The 18,884-nt window shown below is 39.2% G+C and overlaps 1 protein-coding gene across 1 annotated transcript; it reads left to right on the top strand.

Annotated features, from left to right (window-relative positions):
• Positions 1-9,538: 9,538 nt before the first annotated feature.
• tmem182b (transmembrane protein 182b) lies at positions 9,539-16,246 on the top strand. Its single transcript, XM_082137010.1, has 6 exons — positions 9,539-9,768; positions 9,847-9,989; positions 10,663-10,786; positions 15,283-15,378; positions 15,487-15,624; positions 15,731-16,246. The coding sequence occupies exons 1-6, from the start codon at positions 9,744-9,746 to the stop codon at positions 15,997-15,999; spliced, it is 795 nt and encodes a 264-aa protein (XP_081993136.1). The 5' UTR covers positions 9,539-9,743; the 3' UTR covers positions 16,000-16,246.
• Positions 16,247-18,884: the final 2,638 nt, after the last annotated feature.

The raw sequence follows: 18,884 nt of genomic DNA, 5'->3' as shown, positions 1-18,884 counted from the left end.
AACAAGTTTAAATGGGTAAATTTTATATAAATATTTTGAGTCTTCATTTTCTTTTCTGACATAACCTAATCCAGTTCTTGTTAAAACGCACTAGACATTTTGGGCACTTTTGTTTGAAATCATATTTATTTTGTCCATCAAAAGTGTGCTTTCACTTTAATTGAGCGTGAGCAGCGCAGACAAAATAGACTCGGCGGCGAAACCCCCGCTTCACTGGTGCTCAGTGCGGCGCTCACGCGCTGCTCCTGCTGCCGGTGTGAATGCACTCATTGATTAACATGCACGCCGAAAACAATATGCGTGAAACGGACGTAATTCACGAGGTTTCCTACATGTGCGTTCCGTGTGCACGTGTGATGCTGATGTTGCGCGATGTTAATCATGGGGAGCCCGAGTGCATTTGACCGGCATAAAATCGGCATATGTCAGACTGACCGGCCGGTCGCCGGTCATGGCCGATCACGTGAAAATTGGCCAATTCTGGTCACCAGCGGATCAATCGGTGCAAATCTACTCCTAACTTAATAAAATACGCTTTTTTTACTATGAGGAATTATTACATTAAATCGTAGATCTGTGTGCAGGTAGACTACTTTGTCTGAATGAAATACATACACTTCTCTCGCATTTGCTTGCTTGCCAGCGATTAACCCTGGCACGCGTGCCTTAGGTTGCCGACCCCTGGCCTAGAGGCTTTGTTGGATTCTATTGCTGCATTTCAGTGGCTGTCTCCCATATGCACAGATAAGTGAGAGAGAGTTTCCCCTGGGTGCTTCAACGAGCAATTAGAAAATAGAAATTTCCAAAGGAAAATATTCTCTAATAAGAAGAGAGTTTTCTCTTCTCTGAGAAAAAAGCACATTTCTCTCGGAGAGCGTCTTTTTAAGATATCTTTCCGTCTGTGTTCATGGTTGTGGTCGATATCTTCCGTCCTCGGAAGGCCACAATCGCTGTCTCACGTGCTGGAGCACACACACAATGAGACGGTGTTCGTGGATTGTATATGTTTTCACTGCGAGAGCGTGACCATGCCAACGGTCCTTTTTCTAATAAAAGGAGTCACATCAGCCGCTTCCCGTCCCGGTCCTTCTGCAAAGCCTGAGGCTGCGGCAGCGAATACTCAGGGTGATTAGAGGGCAACAATAGGAGCTTCTCCACAGGGGAAATCCCTGCAGTCCTCCCATTCCTCGTCTTGCACATTGCGTCCGGTGGAGTTTCCAGGGGAGTTTGACGTTACTTCAAAAAATATACAGCGGGGAAAATAAGTATTGAACACGTCATCATTTTTCTCAGTAAATATATTTCCAAAGGTGCTATTGACATGACATTTTCACCAGATGTTGGTAACAACCCAAGTAAGCCATACATACAAACAAACAAACAAAAATAAGTTCAGAAATTAAGTTATGTGTAATGATGTGAAATGACACAGGGAAAAAGTATTGAACACATGAAGAAAGGGAGGCGCAAAAAGACATGGAAAGCCAAGACAACTGCTGAAAACTTACAGTAATTAAAAAGCAATCCAGCCCCCTGTCAGTGGAAATTAATAACCGCTGGTTCAGTCCCAAATGATGGCCTACAAAAAGGTCTCATTGCCAAGGTGTCACACAAGACACATCTCATGATGAGTAAAAGCAAAGAGCTGTCTCAAGACCTTCGCAACCTAATTGTTGCAAAACATAATGATGGCATTGGTTATAGGCACCATTCTAAGCTTCTGAATGGTCCAGTGAGCACTTTTGGGGCCATAATACGGAAGTGGAAAGACAATAATTTCACCATAAATTTGCCTCGACCAGTGCTCCTCGCAAGATTTCTGATAGAGGAGTGAAAAGAATAATCAGAAGAGTTGTCCAAGAGCCAAGGATCACTTGTGGAGAGCTTCAAAAAGACCTACAGATAGCAGGTACTGTTGTCTCAAAGAAAACAGTAAGTAATGCACTCCTCCGCCATGGCCTGTATGCACGCTCACCACGCAAGACTCCATTACTGAAAAAAAAAGCATGTTGAAGCTCATTTAAAGTTTTCTGCACAACATTTGGAAAAGCCAGTGAAATACTGGGAGAATATAGTGTGGTCACATGAGAGCAAAATTTTACTTTTTGGATGCCATAATACACACCATATTTGGAGGAGAAATGGCAGTGCGCATTACCCTAAAAACACCATACAACTTGGTGTTGGCTCTTGGACAACTCTTCTGATTATTCTTTTCACTCCTCTATCAGAAATCTTGCGAGGAGCACTGGTCGAGGCAAATTTATGGTGAAATTATTGTCTTTCCACTTCCGTATTATGGCCCCAAAAGTGCTCACTGGACCATTCAGAAGCTTAGAATGGCGCCTATAACCAATGCCATCATTATGTTTTGCAACAATTAGGTTGCGAAGGTCTTGAGACAGCTCTTTGCTTTTACCCATCATGAGATGTGTCTTGTGTGACACCTTGGCAATGACCTTTTTGTAGGCCATCATTTGGGACTGAACCAGCTGTTATTAATTTCCACTGACAGGGGGCTGGATTGCTTTTTAATTACTGTAAGTTTTCAGCAGTTGTCTTGGCTTTCCATGTCTTTTTGCGCCTCCCTTTCTTCATGTGTTCAATACTTTTTCCCTGTGTCATTTCACATTATTACACATAACTTAATTTCTGAACTTATTTTTGTTTGTTTCTTTGTATGTATGGCTTATTTGGGTTGTTACCAACATCTGGTGAAAATTTCATGTCAATAGCACCTTTGGAAATATATTTACTGAGAAAAATGATGACGTGTTCAATACTTATTTTCCCCGCTGTATATACATATAATGCAACTGACTTCTCATTTGGGGAAAGTACATTTTCTCGATTTCCCCATTTCTCGAGGTGGCTTTGCAAAAAAAGTTCTCTGCAGTAAAAGAAGCAGACACATCTTACCTCGGTGCAGATCGACCACCAGATCCCAGAGGCCCCATGCTTGTCGCAGAGGGTCCCTGAAAATGAGATAGGCCTCACTCCCACTGAAGGGATGGGATAATACTTTTTCCTTTGCATTTTTCTTTGCCGCAAAGGGCAGTTTCTCCTCACCCTGGGTCATCTACTGACACCAGACCTTTAGGGCCCTCGACATTGCGACGGACATACATTAAGTTTCTGCACTAGAACCTCATTGGATGTGAACACTTTGATTTCCTGCATTCTGAAGCCACAGGCCTGTGCAAGGAGACAGGTAAGTGTGACCAGTCACGGGGAAGCCCGCCTTTACCAACTCCCTTTACTGTCACTACACCATACGCCACGGTTTCTTCAGGACACTGGGCCTTCTGATATGGTGGAACTTGCTCTGCCTCACCCGAAGCCTCCCACCATGGGTACCCCAGATGTTGTTCCATTGGTGTCTCTCGTGCAGAGTCTAGATGCATGGACGTTTCTACGGGCAGATGTTCCCCTACAACGAGTGTCCAGGTGTGTTGCTGTCAGAACTGATGCCTCCGATACAGGCTGGGGCGCCGTGTGCAACGAGCATGCAGTCTCAGGACTTTGGATGGGGCCTCGTCTGCACTGGCACATCAACTGATGTTGGCTGTGCTATTAGCCCTGAGGCAGTTGCAGCCTCTGGTCCAGGGCAAGCATGTGTTGATTTTGGACAGACAACACTGTGACGGTGGCATACATCATCTTCCAGGGATATGTCCACTCCCATTTCATGTCACAACCTTCTCACCATCTCCTCCACTGGAGTCACTCTCGCGACAGAACATACTTTGCGGAGGGTGGAGACTTCACTTCCAAGTGGTCCAGCTGATTTGGAGTCGATTTGCCAAGGCTCAGGCAAACCTGTTTGCTTTTCAGGAATCTTCCCATTGCCCTCTGTGGTATTCCCCGACCGAGGCCCGCCTCGGCACGGATGCACTAGCTCACAGCTGGCTCCAGGGCCCTTTTGGCCCAACAAGACTTTTTTTTCTTAGAGCTCATGCTGATGGCATCAGCCCCTCCCTGGTGAATCCACCTGAGGTAGGACCTTCTTTCTCAAGGGCAGGCACAATCTGGCACCCGCGCCCAGACCTCTGGAACATCCATGTCTGGTCCCTATACGGTACGAGGAGGAATTAGAGGTCTACCACCAGCCACGGTAGACATTATCACCTCTACCCGGCGGCTACATGCCTTTAAGTGGCGCCTTTTCGCTATGTGGTGTTCATATCAGGGGGAGGATCCACAAAGGTGCACAGTCGGGTCAGTCCTTTCCTTCCTGCAAGAAGGCCTAGAGAAGCGGCTGTCTGCTTCTACCCTCAAGGTGTACATGGCTGCAATAGCAGCAAACCATGACATGGTGGGTGGCAGGTCCTTAGGGAAGCAAGACCTGATTTTTTGTTTCCTGAGAGGTTGAATCCTCCAAGACCGCACCTCATTCCCTTTTGGGAACTCCCTTTGTTTTACAGGTCTTACAGAGAGATCTGTTTTAGCCCTTGGAGTCAGTCGAGCTCAATGCCCTCTTCATGAAGATAGCCCTCCTGACTGCGCTCACCTTCGTCAAGAGGGTGGGGGACCTGCAAGCTCTCTTCATTAGCGATTCGTGCCTAGAGTTTGGCCTGGCATAGTCTCATGTTGTCCTGAGACACAAGCCCAGCTATGTGCCCAAAGTTCCCACTACTCCATTCAGGGACCAAGTGGTGAACCTGGATGCGCTCTCTCGTGACGAGGGAGACCCAGTCCTGTCTCTGTTGTGCCCAGTGCACACTTTGCACATATACCTGGACTGCATATTATCATAAAGATCTGATCAGCTCTTTGTCTGTTTCTGAGGTCAGCAGAAGTAGAAGGCTGTCTCCAAACAAAGAATACCCTACTGGAGAGTGGATGCCATTCGTCTGACTTAACAAGCCCAATGCGTACATTGTCCCTTGGAGCTCAGAGCTCACTCAACCAAAGGCATTGCAGCCTATTCAGCTCTGGCGAACGGTGCGTCATTGGCAGACATCTGTAGAGTTGTGGGCTGGGCTACACTGGGCTACATTGGGCTAAACTATTTGACTGGAAGAACTCAGTGTGTGTCAATAGATAATTATATACTCCTCTAATAGTATAGACAGGTGTGCCACAATGATCTATTTTTGGGAAATTATATTTGGTACATTTTATTTACTTGGTGTAGGATTAGAACAAGCAAATGTTTTATGCAGATGATACTATCATCTATACCAGTGTTTCCCAACCCTGCTTCTGAAGGACCCCCATCACTGCTCGTTTTCTTTGTCTCCCTAATCAAACACACCTGATTCAACTCATCAGCTCATTAGAAGAAACTCTAGGACCTGAAATGGGTGTGTCAGAAAGAGGAGACTTTTACATTTTAAAAGTCTCCTCTTTCTGACACTGATCAAACATCATTTTTTATTACTTAAGACGTCAATTTTAGAGCCAGGTAGATCTGCCTTTTCCAATTATGCTCCACATGCATGGAATGAGCTTCAGGGTACACATGGAATAAGTATCTCTTGATATGTTTAAAAATATTTTATTGTTATATTATATTATTATATTATATTTTATATTATAGTTTGTTTTTATAAACAATTTCAGTCTTTTAATTAGCTGCGTATGATTTGTATTGTTTATTATTTTAATTTATAGATTTATTAGATTTTGGTGTTTTGTGTTTGTTTATTATGTGGTTTTATGTTGTTTTGTTTTTCGCTGGCCATCTTGACCTGGACTCCCTGGTAGAAGAGATACTGGATCTCAACAGGACTTTTCTGGTTAAAAACTAAAACTAAAAATAGGAACCCCTAGTGTCGGTTTTGACACAATGTTCTACAGAAAGGGGTTGAACGACTTCAAGGGGTTGTCGACTTTTTTTTTTAAGTCTACATTTGTGTGATGAAAATCAAGTTGACGTCGACTAGTCGCTGATGACATCATAAATTAATAATTAAGCCTGAACCTCGAGCTGAGACTCGAACGCAGGTTGCCTTGTGCACAGCTTTGGCATATGACACAGCGCTGCCCACAAGGCTATTTATCCCACATAAGTGCCTATTTTTATCAGTTCTTTTGTCTTTAGGTCGTTTTTCATATTTCTCAAAGATTTCTGCTCGTTCTAAATCAGATACAGATAAAGTAGCACAGCAAAGATTACATTTATATGCATTAGTGCAGTGGTTCTCAACTCTAGTCCTCGGGACCCGCTGCCCTGCACATTTTGTATGTCTCCCTTATTTAACACACCTGAACCAGATCATCAGCTCGTCAGGAGAGACTCCATGAACTGATTTGAGTGCGTCAGATAAGAGAGACATACAAAATGTGCAGAGCAGCGGGTCCCGAGGACTGAGTTTGAGAACCACTGCATTAGTGAGATAGCAATTGCGTTTGTGAATGAATTCTACTTGGCAGCGTCTTTGCATGTGATCTGCATGTGATGTGTGAGCTACTGTCTGTACGTGTGTGAGTTACAAAGCATCAGTGAAAAAGGGCGAATAACTTACATGTACATTAAGCGGTTTAAATAGTGCATTCACCCGGTCAATTTTGAGCATCCAGATGGTAGAATCAAACATATCTTTAGTAGTGCTCTCGGAGTATGCATATATTTGTCATTTTAACTGTTTTGGAAATGGAGCGTAAAAGTGAACTTCAAAGATTTCTTATCCTGTTGTGCCCTCTATAGTTCATGATCAGCGACTAGTTGACGTCAAGCTTTAAGGGTCATGGCAGTGCATTAAAGTCGACAAGTCGACTAGTCTGTGCAACTCTCAACTGCTCCTCAGCACAAACCTGAATGAGTGGATGCAAGTGGCATGCAAGTTTCACTCACCAATTTACATTGGCCTTTTCTGAAGTATCAGAGGTGTTTCAGGGTCCCAAGTGCGACCCCTAGTATTGGTTTCGACACGTCTCTGTTCCCTCTGCCAGGGAACAAGGGTTACACTGTTACTTTTTTGCAGTGCATTATGGGAGAACTTGATCACTTCATTGCATGTTGACCAGCAACAGTATGACATTGTTATTTAACCGTATAATACCATATTTTCCCATGAATATAGGAAGACATTTTAGTTGATCTGTATGAGGTCATTTTGCTGCTCTGCCTATCACTGTTATATTTGAAAATGACCTATTACTTTTAAATATTACATTTTAAACATCCAAATAAGATTTTGTGATTTAAATCAGATGCGTTTTAATCAGCAAGATACCACAGGAATGAGCGTGAGCCCATTGTAGAGAATGCAATTGCACCATCATATCACAAACAAACTGCAAAGAAAGCTGAACTTTTATCCAACCTGCACATTTGTCTAAACTTTATCTGAGTAAAAGATTAGTGTAGAATGATGTTTTTTCTTGTGTTATTACAATTTTAACGTGAGATTCAAACCATCCATTATCTGCTGCTGTTATTTGACTTCTGATTTTATCTGTAAGTGATTTGGAGAGTGAATAGAGCTTTTGCTGGAGAGTTTAGGGCAGAGAGAAAGTGGCTGAGATTGGGATGAACCAGAGCCATAGAGAGAGAGAGTTGCGACACTCCCATAGACCTCCGTTGTAAATAATGGCGGCGCTTTTAACCGCCTACTTCCGGGATATGAAGATCGGAATAGTTCCAAACACTGTCATGTGGGCGTTGGACACCATTCACTTACATTGCTGCGCGTCGAGTTGTTCCAGAGTTAAGTTGCCGAAATATCGACCTCTTTTGAATTGTCAACTGTCTATATTGTATCAGAGGCCCTTTGCGATGCTTATACTGGTCTTCATTTGTACATGCACAGCGTAATTATTTATATTTTATGTTGGTTGTTTCAACCAATTTTCAAGCACTGCCTGCTAGCTAACGTTAGTTAGCTAGCGCGACTTCGTCAGCTAAGAGTTCGGTAATGAATCGCTACCACCTTTATGGCAACTTTTATTTAATTTAATTTTTTGGGATATACTAACTTTTCATTATGTTATTATTGTCTTGAGTGAAGCGGCTTGTGAGAACAATGCTGGACCTTTAGGATTGTTAACTTATGGCCATCACCAGTCCTGTCTGTTTCATGGATCACCTGCCCCTGGTTTTTGTTTTTCTTGTTCACACACACAAGCACACATTTTTGTTGTCTGTCATTGTTTAATAAAAAAATATTTTATTTGAAAACCTTCATTTGTATCAGCCATGCTTAAATTCATTTTTAATCTGTTATAGTTTTGATAATGTGTATGGCCTTAATCTTAAAATAATATTCTTAGTCTTAACATGATCATGTTTCACGTTGTGGTCCTGGGGGTGGCCACTTTCATCAGAAGAAGTGAGCTAGCTTCTAAGCGAATTCTGAACGGACCGCCACGGCAGACCTCTTTGCGTGATCACGAAGGTAGGCTAATGGCTGAATAAAAATTTATAAGCAAAATCACGGGAATCAATAGCCTAATACTGCCCAGTTGTGCTAAAATAAATATCATGAGACGTCCATCATCAGATGAATGATATGGAAAAGTTAAGTTAGAGCCGCTAAAGCCAGTGCTACTACCCATGCGAACATGAACACTAAGCTTTTCCCTCCAAAAATATAGCCTAAAACTTATCTCCAAATGCAAAACTGACATTAACAAAATGCAATAATGCAATAACAGCTGAAAAAGTACTTGGGTGTGTGTTTTATATTATATTTACCGTTCAATAATGCAATCGCTGCTGTCTGTCCCATAGAAGAACATGACAGCCAGCGTACGTTTTGGAACTATTGGGGCTTACATGAACCACGTGACAGCCATAGCGGCGACATCAAAGAGTGTCGCAACTCTCTCTCTCTATGGCTCTGGGATGAACTCTTAACAGGTCAAGTTACCTTCCTGCGTATCATTAAAACATCTTTAGCATTTCACTCGTGTTTCAGGTAAACATAGCCTGCATGATGACGGAACCAAATTCCCATTTTTACAGCATACCTTGTGCATTCAATGGGACAAGTGCTGCATGATCCATCCTAGTCCTTTGCCTATTAAAAATTACTTTATTAGACTATTACAAAATGAGGAAGTCTATACCATACTGAAACTATGGAAATTATATTATGGGAATTATATTATAAATTATATTTATGCTATTCTTGAAGATTCCAGTTCATTTTATAATTGACTTGCAGAGCTTATACGTTACTTTTTATCCATTCTTTTGACCTATTCTTGCTAACAAATCCAGTTATGCAAGCCACTTAAATTACTCAATTTAAACAGTTTTTTTTTAATAATCCAATTTCTAAAAGCCAGACAGATTTTTAAGTTTGTGCTGTTTGTCTTTGTGAATATGTGCAGACAAATGGATGCCTATTTAATATACCTACATGTGTATATATGTAGATCTATTTCACGGTTAAAGTCATACAGCTATTTTTATTAAAGAAGGAAACCAAATACTGACTCAAGTAATGCATGATGACAGATGCTATTTTCTATTCCATTACCTCACCAGACCAGATTACGTTCATGAAAATCCAGTTCTCTGATTACACAGTTTAACTTGATTTCAGAAATGCTACTGTCATTGATGAAACATATCAGTCACACATAGGTCTCTTCAGTTACATAAAAAGATGATTATTTTGATGGATAGGTTTGGATTTATTTAGCTGAACTGGGTCAGACTTATGAGTCCCTACAGACTCTAAGAATAGTGGTGTCTGGTCTTTTTTTATCATTGGTCATTGCAGAGTGGCCACACCGGAGGGAGATTTAACCAAACATTTTGGTTGAAGGACAAGAAATAATGTGGACCGATGATTAACAAAGCAGCTGGACAGTGTTGGTAACACAAACAAACTAGTAATGTGAGCATTTAAATTTGATTAAGAGTCTGACAAGAAAATTGTTTTTCAGCAGCTATGCCTCTTGTAGTTTTACGGTTCTTGGCTGGATTTTTTGGAGCTCTAAGCTCAGTGTTCGTCCTGGGATCTCTTGGGTCCGATTACTGGCTTATGGCATTTGAATCATGTGATCATGCGGCTTTTTTCAGAGTCACAGAGGTAAGGATCGGACATATTTGCCATGTGTTAAAATTATTTGTTCATGTGTTTTATTAGACTTTAACTATACAATCAAGTGACTGAGAATTCAGCAATACAGAGCTTCTGAAAGGCTATCAGACAAACAATGAATACATTAATCCTTCATACCATTAGAATCATAAGCCTACTGTCACATTATGTTCTGTTTAGTGTTGTTTTCATGGACTTTCAGGTTGTCATTTGTCTGTATCCTTGGTTACAGTCATTATTAGTTCATCCGTGTCAGTTGTGTTCTATTAATTATCCTCGTTTGTGTTTGCTTTATAAATTTATCCCTCACATTCATTTTCTGTTTGGTCTACGTTTCAAGTTATGTGTGTGTGTACCCTGCTGACTGTTTATACTCATACCTGTTGGGATTATTCTATTAAACCGTGTGTTGGAACTTTTTTCATCCTTGTCTTTATCTGCCTGTCTACACGCACGCGTTTCACCTACATCGTATTGTAGTTGATATGTTTCATTGAAACAACAAGAAAGAAACTTTTGCCACAGATAAAATATTTTGGGTTCTTCAAAGACAGTTTGTAAGTGGCCCCAAATGCAGTGGTGACTTTTCAGCAAGATAATTATTTTTGAATAATTTACATTTTAAATTGATTTTTATATGTAGTTTTTATTTATCTATTAGGATATCTCTCAAACACAACCAGACATTAAAGCTGAAAACACCCTGTTCTACCATGAGGGCCTCTTTTGGAGATGTTCCTATAGCGGTACAAATGAAGAGCAGGACATGCTGGCTTTTTGGATCAGTAGGTCAACTCCTTTTGTACTTGGCATGCAACTTGGAACTTAAAAACAATAATTGCACAATTGCTTGTTAAATTGCTTGCATTTGAAAAAAAAAAAGTTAATTTTGTTACATTATGATGAGGATGATGATGTGGATCATATAAGTACCAGGAACAGCTGAACTTAAAACAAAAGTGTGATATCTAACACAGAAATAAAACGTAACAGTGTGCTCCATACACAACCAACACAAGACCATGAACTAAGCAACAGAAGTTTATATATGGGCCATTCTAAAGAATTGGTGCAAACTGCTGTCCCACAATCAAAACAACAACAACAACAACAACAACAACAACAACAACAACAACAACAACAGCACACATTTAAAAAGCAATTATCTTTTGAAACCCACAATAATATTTAAGATATCAGTAAGCATAATATAATTTTGCTTATTTTAATTAATTATTTTAACAAGAGGCCAAAATTCATTTTTTGAGTGACATCCGGTTAAGCCTCCGGTTAAACAAAGCCTCCGACATCCGGTTTTAAAGCATATTGTACAACATTTTATACTGCTCATTTGTGGTGTAACTATAGAACATCTAGTTTACAGAAGCTGCCAGTAGCTTATAACGATGCTATGAGAATCCTACTAAGGAGACCTAGATGGCATAGTGCAAGTGAAATGTTTGTGAGTGTACGAGTAATCACTTTTAAAGCACTGTTACGTAATTTTATGTATAGATTTATCTGCCGACTTAATGCTTCTGAAAATGAAATTATTGTGAGTTTATCAAATATAAGGGTTAGTACTACACGGTATCAGTCAAAGCTGTGGAGACACTGGTACTGGTGTATTTTGTAACTCTATGTTTACAAAATTTTATGGGTTGTGATGGATTGTATGGGTTGTATGTTGTTCAATGTCTTTTTTCTTTTTTTAAATTGGACTTTGAGTCTGTAATAAAAGTTTGATATGATATGATATGATATGATATATAAATACAATCATAATTTATTGGACTCTTTCATTTGGGAGGTGGCTGTCCTGAACCCTAACCCCTAAATTTCAAACTATGAAGATGATAATTTTGTTTGCATTTTATACCATTGTTGTTTTTAAAAATATATTTTTGATTTTGAACAAAAAGTAAAAAAAATATATATATAGCCTATATATATATATTTATCAAGAAACATGTAAAAAAAATGTGTCCCGCATTTTCATGTCACAAAAAATGTATATGTTGGCTTTAACTTTTTTTATGTCAAATGGTTCCACATAACTGGGTTACGTTAAACAAACATAATTTGTTCATGTAACTTCAACACCATGGAATTAAGTCATTTTTAGTGACCCATTAAGTAGTCTCAAAGTGAATTTTTAAAAGGCTCCCTGACATGATTCAGGTATTCATATTTTTTATATTCATTCATCCGTTAAGATTGCATTTATTTTAGTGACACAGAATTAAACAAACTAACAAGCACCACCCAGTTTCAGTTAATGCAACACAAATCATTCATGTAACCCAACATAAACGGATTAAGTAAACTTAAATTTTACATATATTTAAGCAGATTGAACACAATCAAATTAAGTTAGGGCAAAATGGCAGTTGGCGTCGCACTGTACTGCCACCCTCTGGATGTAAGAAGCTTTTACTTAACATAAATGGTTTGTGTTTAGACAACGGTTAGGATTTTGTAGGATTTTGTACTGTGAAGTACCATAGTTACGTGGACCTTAATAGAAAAAAAAACATTTCAAGTCAACAAACATAATTATTATAAGTAAACCAAATATAAATATATTATGTAAAGTGCACAACCTTCCGTGTTAATTTTTTTGAACAGTGTTTTAGTCCATTGGCTGAGACGGATTTTAACTACACCCCTATATTTTTGATTAGGAAATTTTCCTGTGTCCCTCTCTCTCATAGCTGATAGGTCCCATCATTTCGAAGTAAATGTGTTAAAAAATCTGAAAATCTGTGTGCATTGCGAAACGTCACTACTAAACACCTTTTTTTCTGCAATTAAGCACACTTTTTGGGGTGTTATTCCATACAATTTAGTTTTTATCTGTGTACAACTGTTCAGAACTGTGCTAGCTAACCATGTGCTGACCATGTGCATCTTTGAGCTAGGCTCAAAAGTATCTAAAATTGCCACTACCGAAACATGTGGTGAAGTTTTGGTTGTGACATCATTGTTTTGGTGGTGACAAAAGGGAACACAACCTTACAACATTAGTATGAATGAGTGGATGCAAGAGGCATGGCAAGTGGCACGGGAACACAGTATGTTTTAGTAGTGTTTAATACGCAAGTTAAAATTCTGTAACGTGATGTGGTTGCAACCAAACATTACTGTCACTATACCTAAAATGTGCAGTCACGACCGAAACATGGGATGTTTTGTCAAAATAAAGTATATTGAAATACCAACTAAGATGTTATGATAGTGTTTGGTTCAATGTATATTCAAAGTAATAAATCCTTAACTTTGAAATCAGTATGATTAACTTTATGCCTTATACAAAGAAAGACTGGATTCAAAATACAAAACATCTCATAAATTACACTTGAAATATTGTTAAAATAATCATTGTTATTGATTTACTTGTGAAAATGTTTTAATTAAATAGCAAAAAAATAAATATAAAATAAATTAATTTATTTAACGTAGATGTAAACGAAATCTTAATAGGTCGATATAACCCTTATTAGATTATACGTATATTATTGTGTTTCGGTAGTGACCAATTTGGGGAGAGGAAAAATATTTAAAAACTTTCTGAAAATACAATATGAGAATTAGCTGCGCAATTAATGTGTAACTTGGATATTACAATTTGCATACATACAAAATTTGTGGAAAAATACATATTTTTCAAGATGTTTCCAACTCTGATTTTGAACCAATTCTGTAGAATGGCCCATATACGCAATGCAATGTAACTAAATACAAGCTGTGAACTACATGACAACAAAGGAACACAAACTAGAAACCAACACTGCGAAATTCGAATACTTCTTTACTGTATAGTATGGGAAAAATAATACGCCAAGAGAGTAGTATGTCTGAATACATAGTATTCGAAAAACAGTAGACAGAAAGTACCCGGATGACTTGGGTCGCAAAGTAAGTTCAAATTAAAATGTACTGTAGTACCTATTTACACCGTATGCGATTTCAGATGCACTGTAAGACAAGGGAAGAAAAACACAGGAAATAAAGCAATACAAACTAAAAGTCCATGAAAAGGAAACCAATACACCAACATAACGTGACACATTGTTTATGTATTTTATTATAGTAGCCTTGTGCTAAAAGGGTTTAAATGCTGTTTTTCCTACACCAGTCTGAATTTCTCTGAAATTGCCATATGGTCTAAATAGGGATACAGTAGGCTACGCAATGTGATATCCCATCACCAGGACCTTCTTTTTGATAAACTTGCACTTGTTTTTAGTGTACACTGTAAAAAATGATCGTGATTTTAACAGTAAAAGACTGTAAAAATGCTACAGTGAAAAACTGTTAATTGGTTAACAGAAAGTTTCCTTACTATATACGGTAAATAACTGTGATAGATCTCATGGTACATTTAATGTCATTTTACTGTAATGTCAAAAACGAACAAGTCATTGAATCATTTACAGTGAAAAAACGTAAATTGACATTCCCACAATTCCCTGCGTGACACTTCACATTTAATGTATTTTTGTTGAAATAACTTTAGTAAATAAAGTTTCGTCATAGTTTTCTTAGTTTTTTTTTTTTATAATCAGTTATGTAGGGTTTTATGTTACATTTAAGGTTGTTAAATTAATGTTTATTGTATTTTTAAAATTTCATGTGTGTTACCATGATGGTGTTTAATGTTTGTGTGAATGACACTGTGCACCTCCTATATATATTAATATTAACTTGCTTGTGGAAGAACCATAGACTGTAAAAAAAACCCACTTGTGATGAGCTTTGATTAATCATGTGACTCTCATTACTCCTGTGATTGTTGGTTTGTCAGTGTAATACTATGGTACAGAACAGATATTAATATTTCAACATGTTGAATGTTGAATTCACATGTTTAAAATGTTAAATTTACATGTAACTCCGTAAGTATGTTTACGGTTTGATGTGTTTTTTTACAGTATTATTCTGGTAACCACAGCTGCCAGTTTTTTTCCATAAAGTTCAAAAGTTTTTTTACAGTGTAGAATTTTTGCATATTAGGCGTAAAAATTTTGAAAAATGTGAAAAAAAAGAGGAAGGTGTCTGAATACTTTCTGAATGCACAGTATACTTTCTTATCTGCGCACATCTGCACTTCACTTCCTCCTTTCTATAGATAGCTAGAATTCCTAAAAGCACTACATTTTTGCTGACACGTATTTTTAAATGAACATGCCTGATGTAACTTGACCTTTTTTCTACAGATGAAGCACAACACCCGACTATTTGCTCTTTCTTGTAAACACACTCCTTCATTTTTCACCAGCCAATCAGCCATCCCAGAAGGTTTGCATGCCAGCCTACTTGTCACATGCTCCCATTTCAGGACTACCAAAGATCCGAATCTCTGACTCTGTTACAGGTGAGATTTCGAGCAGCAGTTTGTTCTACAATAATGTTGACAATGTGATGGAATTCCTTCTCATTTGCTGTGTGGTCAAAGTAATAAAACTCGATTTTCCATTGTCAGTGCAAAGGAGCTTTTGGTGTGTTATATTTGTTCTGGGAGTCCTCTCTGTGATGATTGGTGGGTTTGTCACAATCTGTGCAACCGCAGGGACCAGCCATCGCCTTTATGAGGCTGGAGGGGCTCTCTTTATAACTGGGGGTGAGAAAAAAAATTGTAGTTGAAAGCAAAAAAAAAAAAAAAAAAAACTTACTTTATAGTGATTTAACAGTGATTTTACTCAAATGTTCTCTCTTTTCATATGCAGGTGTCTTAATCATGTCGGTAGTGCTGTTGTTTGTTGTGTGGGTGCAGGTCTCGGACTCTTTAGAGCGGTACGGCCTCCAGCGCAGACACATAGTGTGCCCTCATCTGCAGCTCAGTGTGCACTATGGTCCGTCTTTTATGCTGGCTCCCACTGCTGCCTTCCTCTGCTTGCTCACTGGCCTACTTCTCCTGCTCATTCCATCAGTCAGCAGATCATCAGCCAGGGACACAGAGAATCAGCCATTCTCACTGCGAGAGGAATGTGTGTAGTGTTGTTGTGTAAACATGACAATTCCCAATACACCCATAAAACTGATAATTCTGCCCTTTTATTGTTCTGAATATTTATGGTTTCTGCCTTCTATATATGATAAAAAAATGTTTAGCAGGATATTCATGTAGTGTTTGGAGTTTTCCTGGTAACTTTTCCAGCAAACATTTGTTTAATTATTAAATTGGTTAAAAAGACAATAAACAATAACAATTACTTACATCATCAATATCGTCTTTATTTTGTTATGCAAGTGTATATTTTGTTATGCACGTATTGTTACACAATATGTATATTTATTTTTATTTATAATTAATATTTTGAGTTTGTTCTGTGAGTGACGTCATTGGTAATGGACCGGGCGCGTCTGCTCTCTCACAACAGCCATGTCTCTTCAGTGCTCTGCATTTAAGAGCGAAAATATGCTGTATTAGGTGAAGTTCCAAGTTAATATTAATTATAGAAGTATCATAAAACCGGAAAAAAGTTTATATATGCATTTTTCTGCCTACAGTTTAATGTATTTTTGGATTTTTATAAACGCACGTGTTTGTTTTATATGCCGCCTGCGCGCCAAATTTGAGTGCGGTTTTTCCCTGTTAATACGTTTCTCCACATATAATTTTGGTGGATTGAATCTGTGGAAATGTCGTTTAGTATATTAAAAGTGTGTAGCTTTCATTTGGATGTTTATAGCCATATTTGTGACCTGTGTATTAGATAAATTGCAGTTGCTGTTAGGGAGGATGGTACTTAAAGGTGATCTAAGTAACTTTTTTACCTTAACTGAACAGCTTCGGAGTCATTGGAATGGTTATATTACTTATTTCGGGTTGAATGGTGGTCGTTTCGCACCCACCTGGTGCCCTGTGAGCGGAAAAACCGCACTTGCAACTTTGAGCCGGCGGGCCGCCGGCCGCCGCGTCAGGAAGTACCGCGTGATATCAGGTCTCGCGATGTAAACAATTGCTTTATGGCCAAAAGAAATCTGCTAAAATGCTGTCATTTTTGCGCTCCCTCACGCTGTTCGAATCCAAATGAAGAAGACGTTTTAAAGAATGTCCCATCTGCTTTGATGTCGTTGATCTACTAGCCTCTGGTGTCTGAGAATCGCCAACGAGTTTTTACAACAGTGTTGTCAAATATCTATTCCGAAGCTGTGGGGGGAGCTCTAGAGAGAAACCTGCGAGCAAAAAGCGAGAATACAGCGAAGAAATCCCGAAACTACTGAGCCCTGCTTTAACGTGTCTTTTCTCATACATACTTCAGCTGAAAGAGAGTGAGCCTGAAGGCTAAGGCTTGTGTGTTGATTGTCTGTCCTCTGTCAATAAACTGCAGGTATGTTTAACAACAACAATAACAGAAAAAAAAAAAAAAAAAAAAAAAAAAACTATACGATCTAACAAATTGAGACATATTCGTTACATGTAAAAATTTATGTACTTTTGATGGAATTTAATTTCTTTAATTTGTTTTGTGTGAATGTGAACTTTCATAAGTGAGACACAGAAATAAATTGACTGTTTCAATACAAGACTTTATTGTATAAAATGCTCTCTCAGAACAGCCTGTGACTGGAGAGAGTCAGCTGAAAGAGAGTGAACCTGAAGGCTTGTGTTTTGATTGTCTGTCCTCTGTCAATAAACTGCGTGGTCTACCGAAGCCAGTGGGGTCGAGGAATTCCTTTGTGGTGTGAGATGAAGTTTGCTACATTCATATTGCTACATAAAAAGAAAGCACTTGCTGACTAGCATTCAAAATTACAAAAAACACCATAAAAGTACGGAGGAACAAAGTACAAATAAATCACTATATATATATTAATTTTTTTTTAATTTTTATATTCTACTGACAGACATATTTTTAACATTAAGAAATTAAAAGTGCAGTAAACAATTTCGGAGAAATGCTGTTGAAATTGGATCCTGAACAAGCACCACAACATATTCATAGCCATATATCAACAGTAGGGGGTGTTATACACTCATGATGGGGAGGAGAGTTGAGCAAGAGGCTGATGTGAAGAAAGACTGTTGAAAGAGAGATGGCTGAGAGACATTACAAATGAGAAAAGGTTAGAGGAAAATCACTGGAAAAAGAAGGGTTACCAGGCAAGAGCTTTAGCATCCGCGTTAATATTAGAAAAGCCTTCCAGCGCTGGAGAGACCTCAGCGGGAAGGCCTGAAAAGCCAGAGCCTCTCGCACTGTCTACTGACTTTGCACTCAACAGCGACGACACTGCAACTTGTGACAAGAAGTCGCCTCGGTTACGACTGTAACCTCGGTTCCCTGAAGAGGGAACGAGCGTTGCGTCGAATTGACGCTATGGGGAACGCTTTGCGTGATGACGTCTTGAAGCACATGTAAAATCAGTCCAATGGTGTGGCGGAACGTCAGAGGCGGGTGACGTCACGTACCAGGAAGCTATAAAAGCCGGCCCGAAACAGAAAACGAAAGTTTCTTAGAGTCTGAAGTCGTGCTGACAGGCATGAAGGAGATATGGCAAGGTGACGCAACGCTCGTTCCCTCTTCAGGGAACCGAGGTTACAGTCGTAACCGAGGCGTTCCCTTTCAAGGGAACTCGCGTTGCGTCGAATTGACGCTATGGAGAACGTCTATACCAACTCCACCATAGCTACAAATGTCTGTCCTGTGTGAAATCAATTGCGCAGCACTAGGAAGACAAAACCTGAGACCCTGGAGTAGAGTCTAGGTCTAAAGAGTAGAACCTGACGAAGGTGTGCGGTAAGGACCAGCCTGCCGCATCACAAACGTCCTGTAAAGATACTCCTGATATAAGGGCCTTAGAGGCCGCCATACTCCTAGTAGAGTGCGACCGGACAGCCCAAGGAGAAGGCTGCCCAGCCGCCTCATAAGCAAGTGA

Source organism: Leuciscus leuciscus (assembly GCF_965113295.1).
Source record: "Leuciscus leuciscus genome assembly, chromosome: 14".
NCBI lineage: Eukaryota > Metazoa > Chordata > Actinopteri > Cypriniformes > Leuciscidae > Leuciscus > Leuciscus leuciscus.
This window is presented reverse-complemented; position numbering and strand designations above follow the sequence as displayed.

Bases quoted from the DNA above. Each gene is read 5' to 3' on its own strand.
- tmem182b (XM_082137010.1), top strand. From the start codon at position 9,744: ATGATTAACAAAGCAGCTGGACAGT. The intron at 9,769-9,846 runs GTTGGTAACACA...GTTTTTCAGCAG, and splicing joins TAACAAAGCAGCTGGACAGT to CTATGCCTCTTGTAGTTTTA. The intron at 9,990-10,662 runs GTAAGGATCGGA...TTTATCTATTAG, and splicing joins CTTTTTTCAGAGTCACAGAG to GATATCTCTCAAACACAACC.